General features: G+C 46.6%; 1 protein-coding gene across 4 annotated transcripts in view; it reads right to left on the reverse strand.

The window, feature by feature from the left end:
- Positions 1–456: 456 nt before the first annotated feature.
- Positions 457–19,879, reverse strand: part of taf2 (TAF2 RNA polymerase II, TATA box binding protein (TBP)-associated factor) — a 28,068-nt gene continuing 8,645 nt past the window's right edge. For 2 of the 4 annotated variants that reach the window (XM_060064248.1, XM_060064247.1), the window contains exons 12-29: positions 18,218–18,353; positions 17,801–17,955; positions 16,974–17,088; positions 16,508–16,617; positions 16,315–16,380; positions 15,771–15,897; positions 15,059–15,184; positions 12,527–12,667; positions 12,061–12,171; positions 11,580–11,773; positions 11,143–11,282; positions 9,436–9,505; positions 8,869–8,978; positions 3,730–3,965; positions 3,066–3,239; positions 2,761–2,863; positions 1,939–2,335; positions 457–1,643 (exon numbers count right to left, since the gene is read on the reverse strand). In XM_060064248.1, coding sequence (XP_059920231.1) covers positions 1,941–2,335; positions 2,761–2,863; positions 3,066–3,239; positions 3,730–3,965; positions 8,869–8,978; positions 9,436–9,505; positions 11,143–11,282; positions 11,580–11,773; positions 12,061–12,171; positions 12,527–12,667; positions 15,059–15,184; positions 15,771–15,897; positions 16,315–16,380; positions 16,508–16,617; positions 16,974–17,088; positions 17,801–17,955; positions 18,218–18,353 — 2,509 coding nt within the window. In that variant the 3' untranslated portion in view covers positions 457–1,643; positions 1,939–1,940. The remainder of the gene's footprint in view (positions 1,644–1,938; positions 2,336–2,760; positions 2,864–3,065; positions 3,240–3,729; positions 3,966–8,868; positions 8,979–9,435; positions 9,506–11,142; positions 11,283–11,579; positions 11,774–12,060; positions 12,172–12,526; positions 12,668–15,058; positions 15,185–15,770; positions 15,898–16,314; positions 16,381–16,507; positions 16,618–16,973; positions 17,089–17,800; positions 17,956–18,217; positions 18,354–19,879) is intronic. The other 2 variants (XM_060064249.1, XM_060064250.1) reach the window with 2 other exon arrangements.

The following is a 19,879-nucleotide window of genomic DNA, read 5'->3' on the forward strand; positions in this document are numbered from 1 at the left end:
AACGCGCGAGAGAGAGAGCGAGGGAGAGAGAGCAAAGGTCAAACAGCCTACTGGAAGTTATTACGACTTTCCATTGGGAGAGGGGGGTAGGGGGGGGTACAAATGAAAGGATGAAAGGACGAAAGGTCAGCCCAGGATACTGAACCCAAAGCCTGGCTATACACACACACATCACACATGTTACAATTCGGGCTTGTTTTCTTGATAAATCGACTTGACACCATCACCTGCCCACCAGAAGAAAACTTCCTTCTCCCTTTAAATCACTGCTGCGGTCACAGCCGTCATTTTACCAATGTGAAAATAGAGCGTTGGTATTGTTTTAAACATTGAACATGCCCCATGTATTTTGAAGATTTTTAAATACAAACAAAACCTTTTCATTACAACTCAAAGAAACACTATCGTAATAATCCTACTTATTCAAATCACACAAAACAATCAAAATACTCTGCATCATTTTTTTCCTTTCTTTAATGAATGAAACCTGATTGCAGTGAACGGTAGAAAAACATTATAAAAACATGTTACACACAATTAAAGGTCATTCTTATTTTTAAACCGGATCTATTTTCACATGTATCATTGTTGGATTATTACCATTACCATGGTGAAAAAAAGGATAAGAATCACATAACCTAAGAGCCATAAGAAACGAAAACATGGACATGGCCTAAAAAATTAAAACATTGTAATACTCTGGTTGCTGGGTGACAATATCCAGGCTTCTCCTCTCCCATCATCACAACACCCTTTGCTGGCATAGCAGCATGAAGCTGACTTTACACTGAAGACAATGTTGTCACACACACATGCACACACACACGTATACACGCTTGCATCAAAGGATGAATGAATGACGGAATAATCCAACCGAGAATTCCTCCCACAAATCAAGATGTCTGCCGCTCCGAGACGAGGGATGGGTTCCGGTGGGGAACATTTCAGGGAAGCAAGCCAGCCAGCGGGCGGCGTGGGCTAGGGGGGGCCAAACCATGGGCGACCTCCTCCCCCTGGTAGGGAACCCTCGGTGAAGGTCGGGTTTGAGTTCTGGAGGTGCGGAGGATGCTGGAGGTGGCAGTGAAAAGGTGGCTCGGGGAAATAAACAAACAAACGTCTGTATTTGTGTGTGTGTGTGTGTGTGTGTGTGTGTGTGTGTGTGTGTGTGTGTGTGTGTGTGTGTGTGTGTGTGTGTGCGTGTGTGTGTGTGTGTGTCTGCGGTAGATGACTCAGACACGCCTAGAAAGCGGTGTCCTAAAAGCACAGGAACTCATTCATAACCGTGTGTGTGTGGGTTTGTGTGAATCTGTGTTTATGCATGCGTTTATGTGTGCGCGTTGGTGTGTGTTTATGTGTGGTGATGGCATTGGGGCACGGAGAAGAGTGGGCAGGAGCTGTCGAACGCAACCAATCTACTTCAGGGAAACCGTTTACTCACACAGAGTTCATACGCCAAGGTGTGAACTCAAAACCAGCCGTCATCGCAATCACAACTCAATATCGATGTTTTTCAGTGAGTGTGCAGATAGTCTGGTCCTCGCTTGAACATTGTAGAGGTGTGTGAAGTCTACACATATGGTTGGGTTTACGAACCGAGAACGGATCATCAGAGTAGGGCCTGCGGGTGGCGTCCACTGATCTACCTGCGGACGAAACATGGGCATGGATTTAGTGGCGTGAAGGAAGCGCGACCCTGGCAATGACGGCTCTACTTTTGAGTTTGTACTTTTCTTCCTGCTTATAACAAATAAAACTGGTTGTTGGAGAAGATCATTTTAAATCAAAAAACGTAATCAATGGTAGCATGTCATGTCGCACACACAAAAACACACACACACACACACACACACACACACACACACACACACACACACACACACACACACACACACACACACACACACACACACACACACACACACACACACACACACACACCTCTAGTCGGACAGGGAGGGCGAGCGCATGGAGCGGCCGCTGGCGGGGCTGTTGCTGTAGGGGTGAGCCGGGTCCTTGTCGCGCTCCTTGTCCTTGCTCTCGTGCTTGTGCTTGTGCTTGTGTTTGTGCTTGTGCTTCTTCTTCTTCTTCTTGTGCTCGTGGTGGTGGTGGTGGTGGTGGTGGTGGTGGCCGCTGCCTCCGCCGCTGCCGTGCTCTCCCCCGTGCTTGGCCGTCCCCGAGGGGGTGGTGAGGACGGTGGCGGTGGAGGAGGAGGAGGTGGAGGAGGCCATGGCGGCGGCGGCGGCGGTGGTGGTGGTGGGGCCCTCCTTGGCGAAGGAGGGCAGGGGCGTGGCGGGCATGGACAGCAGTGCCTGCTCCAGCCCCGGGGGCTCCTTGCCTATTGGTGGAAAAACGAAAAGCGAGGGGAGGAGGAGAGAGGAGAGGGGGTTTAACGGCACTGCAAACTGCATGGTGTAAAAATGACTTTCCCCTGGGGGGGGGGAGACAATAAAGTGTTGATTGTGCCAGAAACATGGACGCGCTAATGAGTGCTCCGTCCCAGCTACCTAGCTTTTCGTGCATCATGTTGTTTTTATTTATAAAATAATGCCTTAAGCAGGTAGTTTCCCTCAATAAGTATTCCCATTCTGACTCTTCTCTTTGCATCTGCAAACAAATAAAGAATTGAACTGCGCAGATGGATATTTGGATGTATTTAGTTACGTACCCTGTGGATGAGGTAAATAAAAGTTTGAAATGATTGAATTCCCTAACTCAATATAAAGAGGATACTGTGAATAAGCTCTGGGTGTGTGCAGTGACCTGGTGTGGAGGGTCTGTCCAGGAGGGTGAGGTGATGCTGAATGAAGCCTTGGCTGTCGTGGACCGACTCCATGTCGATGTCCTCCTCCTCCATGGTGTTGAACTACAGACACACACACACACACACACACACACACACACACACACACACACACACACACACACACACACACACACACACACACACACACACACACACACACACACACACACACACACACACACACACACACAGGTTAAACCACGCTCTCCACCGACGACCAGGGCCCTTCCCTTCCCCGCCGTGTCGCTGGAGGAAGCCTCACCCCCCGTACCCGGATCTTGTAGCGCCGGCCGCCGTCCTCGTCGTGCGGCTGCAGGATCTGCCCCGGCTCCGGGGGCGAGCCCAGCGGGGTCTCGGCCTTCCTCTTCAGGCTGGGGGGCGGCTGGCCCACACCGCAGACCCCCGAGGAGATGGGGTCCGGCTCCTCGTCCAGCTGCTGATGGGACGGGAGGCACAGGGGGGGAGGGGGGGAGGGTGAGTGGGTGAGGGACAGCCACGTGGGAGGGTTGAAGAGCGGGCGAACTCTCCATGGGCTTTGGAGAAGGAACCACTGGGACAGGACTGAAAAGGCGTCATCGTGAAATTTACATTTAGCAGACTCTTTTATCCAAAGTGACCTACAATAATTACATTTGTCAGAAGACAGAGACAACAAATCTTTTGCTGTCGTCGGTACAGTAAAGAGGTTCACACTGTAGAAACAAGCGCCAAGCACTTAGAATCACCAGGTTGACCCGGTCCCCGTATACAACTAGGATAAGATAATACACAATGCACTACTTTTAAGTTCAAGCGACGCCATCAGCAACTGTTGATTCAGAAATGTAATCACATTCACGCTCACGTCCTCGTTTGTGAGTGAAAGTAGACGCTCGCGCCGCCCGCCCCCGGAGAACCCAAGCGTGGCGGGGGTTTACTCAGCTCACCGAGGCGGAGTAGCTCATGCCGATGCCGTGGATGCCGATGCTGGCGGGGGTGTCCACCACCACGTTGCTCTGCCCCATCTCGGGCTTGATGGTGGGGTTGAGCACGGCCTTCTTCTCCTTGAGGTTCAGCACCAGGCCCAGCTCGGGGAGGGGCAGGCAGGAGGGCCGGGTCAGCCCGAACAAGGTGTAGTACAGGTTGACCGCGTCGCAGCGCAGGCGCCAGTCGTGGGAGGTGCCTGGGCAAAAGGGACGAGGGACATAAATCAATCACAGATAGCGTTAATCGCGTTCGGAAACAAAGGTCTTACTTTTCTATGAAGAGCTAGGCTTGGGTTGTGTTTTGTTTTTTTCATGTGATATCTGCATCCGTGTAAAGAATATAATGACAATAAAAAAAGTACAGTACAGCCTCACAAAAGAGATACTCCATACACTACATTTTGCACAATATGCATCTATTGTCAAAGAAGTGGAAGTATTATGGCTGAACCATTCCAAAACGAGGAGCCTTCTATTGTGCTCAGGAACCCCGGTGCCAGATGGTAACCATTAAGTGTTGGGGAACCAAAGTGGCTCTGACACATGGTAGCAGGACGTCCGAGCACACCTTCAATGCATCGGCCAATACCGCCAGGGAATGAAGAATGTGCTGCGCACCGCAACAAAGACCAAGACAGCATTCCCAGCGTATCCAAGTCCGCGTGAACTCGGAGTCACTGCAGGCTCATTACATTCAGGCCCAGGGCTGAACACGACATGGGGCTCATCTGATTGCCTGTCGACGAGGCAGGGGTAGGTAAACAAGCCGGACTGGGTGTTGTGGTTTTCGGGACAAATTGCCTCGGAAGTCCACGCTAATCCGCGCTTCAAGGAGACGTTCCATTTGACTCCTGACCACAGGAGTATTTAACGGTCTCCGGAGAGTCAACATGAGCGCTGCTAATGTTTCAAAAATCAGGGGGCACCCCCAGACCTTGGGCGACACGGGATCCTGAACGTATCATTAAAAAGAGAAGTCATTCGAGCAGCGGTAGTTTGATAGCGGCGATAAATCTCCAGCACAAACATTGCTGATGTCCGACTAAGTCTCCCCAAGGTTAGCCTGCCTGCACAGGGGGTGGTGGTGGTGGTGGTGGTTTTGGTTAGTGGCTTTGGAGCCCATGTTACACGCATGGCCTGCAGCAGAAGGAACAAGCCGACACGCTAATTTCATAGTTCTTCATGTAGTGTGTGTGTGTGTGTGTGTGTGTGTGTGTGTGTGTGTGTGTGTGTGTGTGTGTGTGTGTGTGTGTGTGTGTGTGTGTGTGTGTGTGTGTGTGTGTCTCTCTCTAACCCACGCGTTATTCCACCGTAGTATTGAGGTTACAGCACTTGGGTCCCGGTGTATTTGTCTTGGCACACTCAGCCCCGCTAAAACCCAGTCGGGCTACAGCGCCTATCAGCCACCCACACTCATTGACTTACAAACAAAACTTTGGGATGGTGCAATTCCAGGGGGGTCATCAGATATTCATTCCTGCTTGCCTGTAAGCCTACAAACATAAAGATAACATTTGCCACAACTGCAATATAATTGCCTTCAAGAATGTGGAGCTGTGCCCATCTCCCGTGTGTGAGGGGTCTCTCTGTGTTTGGGTTGGCCCACGCAGACGCCTTGCGTTCTGACAGACGACCCCCTGGTTGAAAATAACCCCTGTGAAACCCGAGGAAACAATGGTGGACCGCGGCGCTGGTCGTGCGAACGCTGAGAGCGGCGCGGAGAAAATAGACGCAAACGTTTACGGTCAGGCGTTCAGGCAGTGTGCTGCAAATGTAATAATAAGGGTGATGAATAACATGTCCAGGCTCTTGAACATCCTCAAAGTGACAGCTAAGGTCCAGGACTCCAGGCAGCATCTGATTCGTTGACGACACACACACACACACACACACACACAAAAGCAAATACGCACCAACGCCAAAGCCAACTGCAACATCTCCCCACTGCCTCCTCCAACACACACACACACACACACAGACAGACACACACACACACCAATTTCATAGAAGGGAGAAGATGCAAATATTGCGAGGCTTCCTGGAAACTGTTCACGCAATTAAGACTTGAGATGTCTGACAGCTCTCTGGAGCTGCTAATTCACTCTCTGCTTTCCTGTCAGGACAGCTTTGTGAAAAAACACAGCTGACGCCACCAGTGCACAGGCTAAAGTAAATACTTTCAAATGTTTCCGCCCAAAGTTCTGAGGGTAAAATGGATTAAAAAAAAAATAGACACCAAAATATTAAATCGTGAACAATGAATGAAAAATGTGTCCTCTACTACTATTATATTGTACAGGGATAATCTAAACCGCCTCAGTTGTAATGCTGTTTTTGTATTAACAAAAACATTTTAAATGTGAACGGTCCCGTTGCATGAACACTATATAAAACTTAATAAAGTTTGCATCACACCAATTGGATGTCAAGATGGAAGCATAGCAAAAAGTACAGATTGTTGTGTATACACAACTATATAAAGCTACAAAAGTTTGTGATTAAATGACTGCAGAGTAAGATAGCCTTTAGAACCAGAAGATATTTATCTTTTAAAACAACTCAAAAGTGAGACTGATCGCCTTAAAGACGTACAAAATAAATAAAAAGTTGTAAAAAGGTAAAATCCAGTCATGGTCAGGAAGGTGCTGGGAGAGTGTCTTTACTGGTCCCTGTGGTACATGGTGAGGCCCAAAGGTACCCGGTCTTCCAAGGTAGTGAGGCATCACCTATCTAAGGACCGACAGGGATTTCTTACTCAGTGCTCTTCAGGGACACTGCTCCATGTTAGGCCAAGAGAAAAACTAACACATCACAGAAAGAAACGCTAATTCATTTAAATTACTTCCCCTTATAAGTCATGAGGTGAAACAGGGTGAGAAAGAATTTGGCACTACCTCAAATTAGAATTTTAAATCGTTTTCCTGACGGAAACGTGAAAGTCTGAGACCTCGGAGGGACGGAGAGGCGGTGCTCTGCCCCTAGCCCCCCCGAGCGGCACGCGGAATGGAAACATAACCCCACCTAACAGGGAAAACGGAGACGGAGGCGAAACGCGGAGGAAGTGGGTATAAAAGGGTCTCCCCCGCTGGGACACAGCTGACTTCCTGGTGGGCTACTGACAGTGCGGGCAAAACATTTTCTGACAGAAGTCTGTCCAGTAAGCCGCAGGGTGAGTCATAAACGACCGCCCCTCTCAACGGGACTTTAATAATATACCGGCTGGAGCAGGTAGGGGAGACGGTGGCGGCCGGACAGACAGTTTGGTCTTGTTTTGGATCCAGGACCCGGATTTAGTACCGCCTCACACTTGACTGATGCCGATATGTTTTATTGAATGTTGAGGTAAGAAATCTCCCTGAGATTGTTTAAGCACCTGGAGAACGCTCCTTAATGTCGACCTCACGGCCAGACTGAAGACACGCTGTCCAGACCGTATAGGTGTAAACTACCTCATAGATAAATCTTGGTTTTCAGAGGTTTTTTATATGCTAAATAATGAGGATATAGTCTGACTGTGGTGGAAACTAAACTGACAATCTGCAATTATTTAACTTCTGCACTATTTCACATTGAAAAAGAAAAGTATATGTGTTATGGGAAAAAAAATAGAATAGGAAAAGTTCCATTGAGAATAACATTGACAAAGAACAATTTTGCCATGAAACATATGCTGGTTAAGTCGTTTTTGAGTGCAGAGTTCCATGATGGAAACGCGGAGCGTGTATCAATCCAAAGTCGTTGCACAGTCATTTCCCCCATTTCTGGTTGCACTCAAAAATATCAACCAACAGTATCGGTTTGTTTTAAGAGGCTGGTTCTAAAACTAAACTTAAACACAACTTGGGTCCAACTCTAAGAGGGGAAAACGAAAAAACACCTGCCCAAAGGCTATAGCGCATTTACGGTCAGATTCTCCATAACACTGTACACCTCAAAATGATATCAGACCACTCTGCTGCATAAGACATTCGAGTCTTTCAAGTCATAAAAAATGATATATGGCAGCTGCCCCATGTGAATCTAATTAAATCCCATGCCCGCTTGTGCGTGCGTGTTCACGGGCATGCACACACACATATATATATATATATATATATATATATATATATATATGCTCTCCTTGTGTTAAAGAGTGAGTGTTGGCTGGGTGTGCTGGCGTTGGGATATACATTGAGTCTGCATGTCTGGGCTGCACACCACCTGCAGCTGTTCTGGCCCCCTGCACTCGCATTCTACCTCTGGTGGAGCCACGTGGGTCTGAGTGCAGGTGCAGCCTGCCTGGAGGACCATGAGAGTGTCCGTTGTTCCTGGCCACACATGTTGAGCTGCAATCCAAAATCAGAAGGGGCTGATTCGGTATTAAAGATTCCTCTGTTGACGCTATGCCATCGATGGACGTGGTGGTGTGCCGGGTCTAGGGCTGCCGGGCATTCATCTGAATTTAATAGCGATTTTGATTTTTTGGCATTAAACGATCACCAAACTAATATAATCAAATTTTCATTAACTTTTTGACCATTTTGTGTATTTTTTTTAAAGGCGTAATTCAGAGTTCTCAGCTAAAGTGTTTTTTTGGAGAGACATGCTGGATAAATACATCATGTTTTCAAAAATAATCGTTTTGATTAATCGCGATTTCAATATTGACCAAAACAATCGTGATTATGATTTTTTTATACATTCGAGCAGCCCTAGCCTGGTCCGCAGACACACTGCAGACATTTTCGTGCGGGCATGTGCATATACAGGACATCAGTCCAGCAGTCCAGCGCCAAAGTTAATAGCCAATATCCGCCATCACTAATAAAGACCCGAGGGAGCCTATTAACTATATGACGCTACGCTTTACGTCTTCCCTAGCACTTAAACCTTATGATGAATGTGCACGGATCAACTCTAGAAAGCATTCAGTTTTCTTGCCCAGTAATTTTTTGGCGGAGGTGGTTCTCGCATTAAAACGCGAATAATTTAATCATAATTTACATAAGGGCCTTCAGATACATATGGAACCGTGAAACAATATTTTCTCTGTGAGGCAATTAAAAGAGGTCTTCCTCTTAGCGCGTTTGGCGGACGTGCTCCCAGTCAGGGTTCTCTCACCGGAGTTCATGAGTTTCCAGAGCTGGTCGACCAGGGCTTCGGTGCAGAGCGCCGAGTCCGTGTCCTTGGTGAACGGCGGGTTGGTCGCCAGCATGCCCAGGATCTTGTGCCTGAGGGGAACGAAACCCAAGGATAACAGTGAGGGATGAGGAGGCAGCCCTGGGGAGGAGGACTGGGCAAACAGGGACTGAGTCAGCGGTGAGGTAGATGAGGTCATGCAAGGTTGCTGATTATTAAGCATTTATAGACATTATAGAGCCAACTGAGGAAAATATATTATAGTGATATAAGTATAATTATTATTATAATAATAATATAAAAAGGTTTCAAAGTGCTTATAAAGGCCCTGTATAGCTGAACATATGACCTTATCTTATCAAACTAGTGATCACTCAGTGTTGCACAGCGGACCGACAGTGTTAAACGGATTGTGTTCAACGATGTGTAGAAGAAGAAGAAGAAGAAGAAGAAGAAGAAGAAGAAGAAGAAGAAGAAGAAGAAAGGGAGCAGTGCTTATTGATGGAACGGTTTGAAAGGTGGGGCTTCGTTCAGCCCCATGAGACCCACCTGACCCAGTGGACCGGATCATTGTGCACCATGTCCATCAGCCAGTCCATCTCCACCGAGCTCCTCTCCACTGGAAGGACGAAAGCACAGCGTTTACTAGCACACACACACACACACACAGGCAGAAGCACTCTCTAGGACCTGGGGCGGCTGCTGCTCTTTCAAAGGGGTCATCCCTATGTTCCCCGGGTGCAAAGGGTCAGGGTCAGGTTTAGGGTTATGGTTAGGGTTAGGGTGAGGGTTAACCCTAAACCTAACCCTAACACTAACCAATCGGAGGAGAGACATTCTAACCAATCACAGGCGAATCCAAGGTGAAAAAGGCGGTACTTAGCCCTACCATCCTAAGAAAAAAAAAAGATTTGCTCGCAGGGTCCTATGTTCCCCGGTCACATACAAAGCGGGGACCCGGGGAACATCGGACCCGGGGAACATAGATACGCTCCCCTTTCAAAGAGGGGAAGCTCATTTTCGGCCTACTTCATATTATCAATTTATTTATATGTAAATTCTGCTCTCTGTTCCTTTTTGAGGAAATGCTCTGTGCCCCTGTCATACATTTAGGGCATTTAGCAGACGCTTTTATCCAAAGCGACTTACATCAGTTAATACACACATTGACACACGAGTCAACGGCAGAGTCAACCATGCAAGGCGACAGCCAGCTCGTCAGGAGCAGTTAGGTTAAGTGTCTTGCTCAGGGACACATCAACAATCAGCTAGGAGGAGCTGGGGATCAAAATAGCATCCTTTCGGTTACAAGACAACTGCTCAACCTCCTGAGCTAAGCCGACCCCCTCATACCAACTAGTCTTTTCCAGTGACTTTACCATTGTCCTCTCAATGGCCAGCAGAGCTAGGCTGCTTAAACGGCCTTGGCCCATTGTGTTACGGCTGTAGGACTTGAGCCGCTTTAAACAGGAGAAGCTCCTTTCTACACCTGCAGATGTAGCTCCAATTGTTGCCACTAAACAGTTTGTAAAGCTGAGGCAATGCACTGTCAAACTCCATGTCTTTAAGTAACACCAAGAAATCACACAGCTTTCCCCTCTCACCCTGCAAGTCCTGACCTGAATACAGGACTTGAAGGACTTGAGCGTCTGTGGGAGGGACATATTCGCAGCATTACCCAATGAGTACTTTCGACGCACTAAAAAAAAGCTGTTCTATGCAGCCCCATTGAAGTGGTTGGTCGCTGAGCTTCAACAGGCAAATGCACTGTGACGCTACAGGGAATGTATGAGTAGAAGGAAATCGAGTCAGTCGATCTGCGATAAGCAGCTGATTCTGAACAAACTCGTCATCGAGATGGATGTATACTAATGCATTTTTAGTCAATGAAGGGTTAACACCACAGTATTTATTTGACCATTTAATTTTTTACATTTTAGGGGAAGCCGAGCTTCCCTTGCAGTCTTAGAGAAATCGCCACTGTCTAGGACACGCCCCAAAGAAATATTCACCCCGACACATGCTGGTGGTGTCTAATCCATAGTGTGTGTGTGTGTGTAAGGGATCGAGAGGAAGAGAGTGTGCGTGAGAGCGTGAGAGCGTGAGAGAGTGAGAGAGTGAGTGAGTGAGTGAGTGAGTGAGTGAGTGAGAGAGAGAGTGAGAGCGTGAGAGAGTGAGTGAGTGAGTGAGAGAGAGAGAGTGATAGAGAGTGTGTCAGAGAGTTAGAGAGAGAGTGTATCAGAGGTTTGAGTGTACCTCTGGTGTAGTCAATCACAGCCTCCAGGGCGGCGACGCGGACGTCCACAAAGTGTCCGTACTCGGCGTAGGACTTGAAGAGCGATGGGTCGCTGGGGATGTGGCCGTTCTTCTGCAGCTGACGGATGGCTTTCAGACAGCTGTGAGAGGGAGAGGGCGAGAGTGAGAGAGAAATAATGAAAGAAAGAACCACCAAACGATCGAAAGTAAAAGACGGAGACAGACATATGGGGTCAACGAGACTGGAACCTAGTGCTAGATCAAAGCAGAGCATGGCCATGTCATTGGGTCAAACGATTCCCTCCACACGCACACACACACACACACACACACACACACACACACACACACACACACACACACACACACACACACACACACACACACACACACACACACACACACACACACACACACACACACAGCAGCCCTAGTACCTGACGGTGATGGTGTTGCGGAAGCTGGGCAGCAGCTTCTCCATGTTGAGGAAGCGCGTGATCTCCTCGAGGATGAGCCTGACGTCCCCGTGCAGGTTGTCCACCGTGCGCACCTCGTTGCTGATGCTGATGGCCGGCGTCAGGGAGTTGGTCAGCGCCTCGATCAGCTCCGCGCGGTAGTAGTTGTCCGAAAACTGGGAGGACAAAGAGGGGGCGAATGAGTGTGAATGAGAGCAAGAAGCAGATTTTAAGCCATATTATTAGCCATTGTGAGTGAGTGAGTGAGTGAGTGAGTGAGTGAGTGAGTGAGTGAGTGAGTGAGTGAGTGAGTGAGTGAGTGAGTGAGTGAGTGAGAGTGTGTGTTTCTATCTGTGTGTATATGTAATACACATGCCTGTCTACAAGCCGTTTCAATACATGGTCATGTATCTACGTTGTTTAATCAACCTCTGTGCTAGAGTTACATTTAACACACAAACACCTTGTTTTTCCTGTTGTCGTTATACTTGATGAGGTCGAGGATGAAGTTGAGAACGTCTTTAGGACACAGGTTGTGGACATCTCTCAGCAGCGCCATGGCAACAGGCATCGTCTAGACAACGACACATGAAGGGAATACAGCAGTGAGAAATATATACACTTTAGGATTTTGCCAAACAAACGTTGTCATATGAAAGCTGAAAGGAATGTGGGAAAGGCAACACATTCTTGACACTGTGTGTGTGTGTGTGTGTGTGTGTGTGTGTGTGTGTGTGTGTGTGTGTGTGTGTGTGTGTGTGTGTGTGTGTGTGTGTGTGTGTGTGAGAGAGTGTGAGAGTGAGATAGAGTGTATCAGAGGTTGAGTGAGTGAGTGAGTGAGTGAGTGAGTGAGTGAGTGAGTGAGTGAGTGAGTGAGTGAGTGAGTGAGTGAGTGAGTGAGTGAGTGAGTGAGCGCATGTCCCTCCCACCTTCTGCAGGAAGTAGCTCTGGAAGCTGATGAAGTGGTTGGTCTTCACGATGTTGGGGCAGCTCTTGCAGCAGAACATCCTGGTGAACAGGGACTTCATGGCCGGCGGGCCCTGCCACGTGCTCACCATTAGGTTAGCGATCTGTGGAGCACAACAGAACGGGGGCTGACTTCACCGGCAAGAGGCCTGGTCATGTGGTCACATGTGGTCAAGTCTAATACAGCTCATTACTGCACTTTTGTACACACAGCATTACAACTTCTGATGGAGGCAGCAGGGCAATATGATGGTCAAAGCTGTTTTTAGCGAAGCATGATTACTATCATTTGAAGAATGATTATTGCAGACTTTTCTACCTGCTAGTTTAGTATATTTCTTAGTGTGTTGGCGTTCAAAATGTTATAGCGTAAAATATGAAGCAACACAAAAGATTTGTGGTAACATTTTCAGAATTCTGGGCGACAATCGAGTAGTTCCACATCACAAATACAGATGCTCAAACAAGAATATGACAGCACAGTGAAAAACCTACGCTTTCAGGGAGAACCTAACTTGAGCAGGCCACCGTAAGAACCCCCACCCCCTGACGCTAACCACAACCACAGGGTGGGCACAGGGTAATGGGTGACAGATGTGCATACACGACGTGCAGCATAACAAGCCATTTACACAAAACAATATATCCCAATAACATGGAACAAATCAGACGAAGCCACAGAAACAACAATGAAAACCAAGGGTCAACAGTCGGCCAGACAACAGCCAAACTCGCACACGACATCACCACAGAATGGCAGAAATGGAGAACGAGAACAGGGAAAACAAGAGGAAAATCAAGTCATGCGTCGAGATATAATAGCTACATTCAGAACAAAAAACACGACATTTGGAGAATGCCAGAAGCGATACGGGGAATGTGGCGCGCTGGAGTGAGCGTTCACGAGCACACGTGCACACGAGCGAGCGGCATATGGCACAAAGAGTCGTGTCTCTGGTGGTTCTTTGGTTTCCAACAGGATATTGGAGGGGGGATTTGTGTTAATGTGGTAATATGGGTCTCCGGGTCAATGGCAGAGGATGTTGTCATTAGGCCAGACCAACAGAGGAGGAAGGAGGCGCCGGTGGTCAACAGAAATCGATCGTACTCCTTCTATTGACTTACACGTGTGTGTGCCTGGAGAATATCAGCGTTTTTCTTCTGTGATCTCTTCAGTGTCTGCATGTGTCATGTTTTGTCACCACACCAATCAATACAAATGACCTCCCAAACAAGTGTACTGAATCTTTTAACAGTTTCTCAGAGTAGCGCTCACTATAGGCCATGCTGTGTGATTCAGTCTGAGACCACGCGTGATTGGGAGTGAGTAAGAGCATAGCTATCAGTCTATGATTAATGGTGTGTGTGAGTGTACAGAATTCAAAGAACATGGGGGGGGGGGGGTTCTTGACATCAGCGGCCCTAATGAAAGAACCGAAACACTGGCATCCAAAAGCTCCGTTCACTTTTACATGTTATGAAAATATTGGTTCAGCTGGAACTGGAGAGGAGGTGAAACCCAATGGGGTTTAGGTTAGAATATGCCAAATCCGCGGAATAGCCTTTCCCGAAGTGAGAAAACAGGATTATGCAGAGGACTCAGGATACACAAGTGTGGGTTTAGAAGAATGGGGCGCTCTGCCCGGGTGGCCTTGAGTGTTGACTGAATGCCATCGGGCATAAAGGCATTGTTGGAGGGGTTCCTGGTGTACCTGCAGGACGACTCTTATTTTAGGGACGATAAAGACGACGTGAGGAGTTGTTAAAAAAAAGAAAAAAAAAAAAGAAGTTTTAATGTAAACATTTGTTTTCTTTATTAAATCTAAGGATTTATGAAAGAAAACAACTTCCTTCTCCTTAGCGGCATACCTAGTAGCGAGCTCGTCCTCTCTGAGATATTTGACGGCTGAATTCCAGAATGGGGAACAATTAGAGATATGGATTAGCTAGAAGTCACTTCATGTCATGTCTGTTACTCTCTGGCTAAGCAACAGGTGTATAGCTCAGCCCTGTTGGGCGGAGAGTGATGTACCCCAAAGAATCATCGGGGTCAGGCTATGCAACAGGGAGACCGCAGTTACTTGATCACACATATTCGATTAATATTAGTTGTTTGACTGTTTAAGAGGGTCTCATAAGAAGCTTCTGCACATACAAACAGACCAAGGCCACTACAAGCCTCTTCTGACATCACAAGTGGGCGTGTGCACCTAGATGTATGACGGATAGATGAGCAACATTTGCTACAGTCCACTGGGTGGTAGACTGATCCATCCAGCACACATCTAGGTGGACACGCCCACTTGTGATGTCAGAAGAGGCAGATTTTCCAAAGGGCTTGTAACGGCTAATCACACTCCTGGTGGCTTGTGTCACCTTTAAGGGTTTCAATGAAACAATGTCCACTGTGTATATGGAGTCCAGGGGCCCCCCAAACAGAGTGGGGGACCCCTGGAGCTGGAGGGAAGGGGGCATCCCCCCTTAGCAGTGCTCACCTTGGCCAGGCAGAAGCAGGCCTGCATGCGGACCCTGTAGAAGCACTGCTCTGTCTCCAGGATGTCTGTCAGCGCCATCCTGGAGGCCGGCGTGGGGAACTTCTCCAGCGCGGAGATGGCCTCCTCCTGGGGGGAGCGGAGGGAGGGAGAGTGTGTGAGGGCGGGAGATCGGCGTGTGGAGGAATGGGCGCAAAGACAAAACGTTAGACGGGGGATCCGTTGTGGAGGGAGAGTCACTGCAGCCCTGGATTTATTTATTGTATTCATTGGGCTTTCCCTTCCAACCACTCTCTCCTTGTTGATTTGAGTCGTTGCCTTGAATATGAAAAGTGCAATATAAATAAAGTTTGCTTGCCTTGATTGGTCTTTCGGAAGATTTCTGTATACAGCGATTAACTTTTTCTTTCTTGATTTTTATTGTTTTACTTCTGCTAGGTCCCCAACATCTTGGGACCCATTGTCATGCCCCTACCGGCTCAAATCTAATTTTCTCAGTAGCGACTCAGTTCGGGGGTCACAACAGAAACCAGAGGACAATAGCAGAAACTAAAAACAGTTTCAAGATCAAAACAAGAGCAAAAGACAACTACAAACAATAATACAGAACATCTATATCCATATCTATAGACAGAATTTGAGCAGTGTGATATTCAACGAGCCCTCCGCATTATGCAATCTATACGGTGAAGGGGGCGATAAGCAGCGGGCCTACCTGGGCCACCACATCCCTCTCGAAGCGGAGCTGGTACTGCCACATGAAGTCCGCCTGCTCAAACTCCACCTTCCTGAGGATGGACATGTCGGGGTCGATGCGGATCCACAGGAGAGGCGAGTCGGCGCTGCGGAGAGAGGGGGACAGTTTTAGAACCGCCGACCACTCGGGGAGCGCACAGAGCTGAACATTTATTTTACGTGAATCAAGAAGCTAATCCTTGAATGACCGGCTTAGCTTTGAGTGAGAGGTACACTGTGGAAAGTGTATCATTTACGTAGTGGGATTAAATAAATAAAGATAGCAAGAACGGCAAAGAAATCGCAAACCACATTGATTCAGTCTTGAATCAATTAACACCTCACATTAAGATGTTGATAGCTAAATAAAATCCCTTTAAAAAGATGATCTCCCAAGAGTGTTGCTAATAATGTACGGAAACATAGCTAGCCAATTATTATCATAACAATCATTTCAAAGTTGGAGAATGGCTAGTGAAAAAGAGAGCTAGCAGGTGAGATAGTGAGAGAAGGTTCAGTCTTACTCCATGGCCGACAGATCCATGTCCACCTCTTCTCCATTCATCAGAGGAATCTTCTTCTTCTTGTTGCTGAGAGAGCAAAAGTCAAAGACAAAAGCAGCTTGATAAACGATAACCGTTTTGTCACGTTGAGTTTTGATTGAGCCACTGATAAATGACTGAGGGCAGAGGGAGAGAGCGACTTCAAGGGCCTTACCGTCTGCTTTTTGAGTGGCAGGGGATGTCGTGCTTGAGGCTGTTCTCCTCGATCTGCAGCGTGTGGTTGAAGGACCCATCCAGCTCCTGCACCGTCACCTTGATGGGTCCCTGGGGTTCAAGACGAGGAGAGAGACGTCAGCAGTTGTGAATAACGTGGGTGATTGGTTGAAAATGTATAGAACCGATACAAATTTGCAAATACAACATTAAATCTGTTTAATTTTAGAAGGTTCTGCTGAGATGCTGTAGATTCACTGTTTCGTTATTTTCTCCACAGCAATGTTATGCAGGGTCCAACATTAATACCTACCGCCAGGTCAAGTACACTGGCAGGTAAAAAACATAAATGTTTTATGTACAGTATAAAATTAATTGCTTGGCGGGTAAATTTTTTTAAGTCTACAAAATTGTAAGACCATGTAGAATACTCAAGGAAGAAATTGTAATTTGATGTGGTGGCTCACCACGTATTTCTGCGTTCCAGAAGAGATGTAGTCCTGTCTGATCTCCAGCTCCAGCACGTTCCTCTTCCTGTTGAAGGCGAAGCTGCCAAAGAACTTCACCACCGAACTCTGATCTCTGTGACGCGGGTAGGAGTTAGGGACAAACATATCCACGGCTCATGACAAGCAAATCTACTCAAATTGTAGGGATTAGCGTATTCATTTATAAAATGGCAAGATGCACACATAGGGCCAACAAAAGGAAGAGGATTCTATGCTCTCTTCTTTGATTTAATTTACTGTTGGTTAATTTGCAACACAGGTGCAACATTGGTTCAACGTGTCACAAACGTATTACACTGCAGAAAATTATAACTCTTAACATATATACACTGAGCTCCTTGCTATACAGCCTCACATGTATTATATGCGTTTCTGGAGGAAGCAGAAGAACAGAACGACCCTGAGAATATCACACTTGGTATATTCCCCTCTGTACGGCGCATGTTGCTGAAATCCTTCAGGTAAAATCATTTCAAAATGAATTAACCATTTCATTGTCCTTTAACTTCCTGAGCTAAACTTGCAGCATAAAAGTAATACTCATAACATAGACAAATTAAAAAGGGCATGTACATTTAGGCATACTCGCTTCTAGATTACAATGACCCAGTATGCTTTATTTTTTTAATCTTTTTTTTTTTTATGGAAATAATCTATTTAAATAAATATTCAGAATCGAAATTGAATCGAGAACAAATAAATTGCAGTGCATTGATGAATCGATATTTTTACCCAGCCCTATTAGGACGTACAAAAAGAAAAAAATCTCAAGATGGGAAGGATACACCCATTGCTTGATGAGGGGCCCGATGTCTTTCCCAGAGACGTTGGAGATGGACTTGAGGAAGCCGTGCGTGGAGACCAGCATCTGACTCCACATGTGACTCTGGTATTTCTGAGACGAGGCCGTGCTGGCAAGGCTTAGAAGCTTGTTGAACACCTGCCAAGACGGGATAAAGAGTTAGGATATGAAGCTGGGCCATTGATCATTGCTCCGACAATACTGTATACAGCTTTGTTTGCAGTTTTTAAAGTTTTTAAAGAGTTTTAAAGTTGAGTTTTAAAGTTGCGAATGAGAAAATCCACAAGTTATTTGTTGTATTATGGGAGTGAATCACTGACACATGGCTAGGGTAGTTCAGACATCCAGAGCCCCGGAACGTGAAAGCACCAGGGAGGGCGAGAAACCAGGAGTGGCTCACCTGTAACATGAACTCCATGCTGATGCGGTTCTCGATAAGCCGCATCACCAGGTGAGCCTTGCACTGGAACATCTGGTAGTACTCCCAGGACAGCGTGTGGGGGTGCTTGGTGGAGAAGTGGAGATGGGGAGTGGGACTGAAGGGAGAAGAACGACCAGGACTGTTACAGGCGGTCTGTGACCGGTATTATAAGCATCAGCGTTTCGCAATGTGTGCCTTGAAGAGGTCCCTTTATGCTACTCATTTGCAGCTCCTCCACAACCATAAACAAACAAATTAACTAATTAATTAAACTGGTTAAATTATAGGGATCTGCAATAGCAGAGCAAAATGTCAATAATTTGAAGAAGGAGGTACCGGATTAAATAATTAACTCTTTCAATGTGTAAAATCAATGGTGCATTTGACCTGCTTTCTGAAAAGCTTAACTCATTAGCAGGATTTTTATTGTGTATATATATATATAAAATAATACCATATCATCGAGATGGGATTATTTGATCACGGAAATATGACGTGCATAGGCATTTCTCTCCCTTTCCACTTTCAGCTGTTCAGGTAGAATTTAAGGTAATTAATAAAAATAAGGAAGGGGAAACACCCTTATTTTTCTGTTATTTCTCTGACCTTACTATCAACCTAGCGCACACACACACACGCACACACGCACACACGCACGCACGCACGGACGCACGGACGCACGCACACACGCTGGCGTGATCAGTGAGGCATTGCTTTGTGTGTGGCCTCTCCGCTCTCTACCCTTCCACTGAGCACATGCAGACATGAACCACTCTTCAAACCCTGAGCGGTTCTTTCTGGAGCCAGAGGGCTCGCGTAGCACAAACCAACGCTGTGGCTTTGGAGGGGATCCCTGACTTTCTGTTAGGGTGCCCAGAATGACATCCTTCAAACAATTTATGGCCCCAGTGTGAGAAATAAATAATTATTATGTTTTAATAATAATAAGACCACACACACACACACACACACACACACACACACACACACACACACACACACACACACACACACACACACACACACACACACACACACACACACACACACACACACACACACACACACACACACACACACTGGATATTAGTGGATCTTGGATTAGTCTGGGACTGGTTGTTTAATATTAACTGTACAAGTCATCGGTTCATAAAATAAAAATGACTGCAACCTAGCGGGTGTAATCTGAGAAATCTAAGAGAAAACAAATATGAACCAAAAGTCAAAGATATAAACAGCAAATCGGGCTTGTGTTTTGGGGGGCACGAATCCAGCACACACAGAATTCTGTTACTTCGGTTGTAATTAGTCTCCCACTGACAGAAGCCAATGTTTGAGGTCTGCCTTGTGTTGTTTGACCTTGCTCTGGATTTCCTCTGCACACAGATAAATTACCATTCCCGTTCCACTTCTAAATAACTATATTTCCCCTCCACACAGCTAATGTCCTATTAACTGTTAGCTAAATTAATATTTTAACTCTCAACAGGGCTAAATTAATATTAACTGTCAACACAGCCAAATGGCTCTATTTTCTCGTATCAGCTATATTACTATTAACTGTCAACACAATTCATTTACTATATTTTCTCTCAAGACATCTTAATGACTTAATCGTCGAGACAGCTTAATAACTATATT

The sequence above is a fragment of the Gadus macrocephalus genome, chromosome 11 (genome assembly GCF_031168955.1).
Source record: "Gadus macrocephalus chromosome 11, ASM3116895v1".
Lineage (NCBI taxonomy): Eukaryota > Metazoa > Chordata > Actinopteri > Gadiformes > Gadidae > Gadus > Gadus macrocephalus.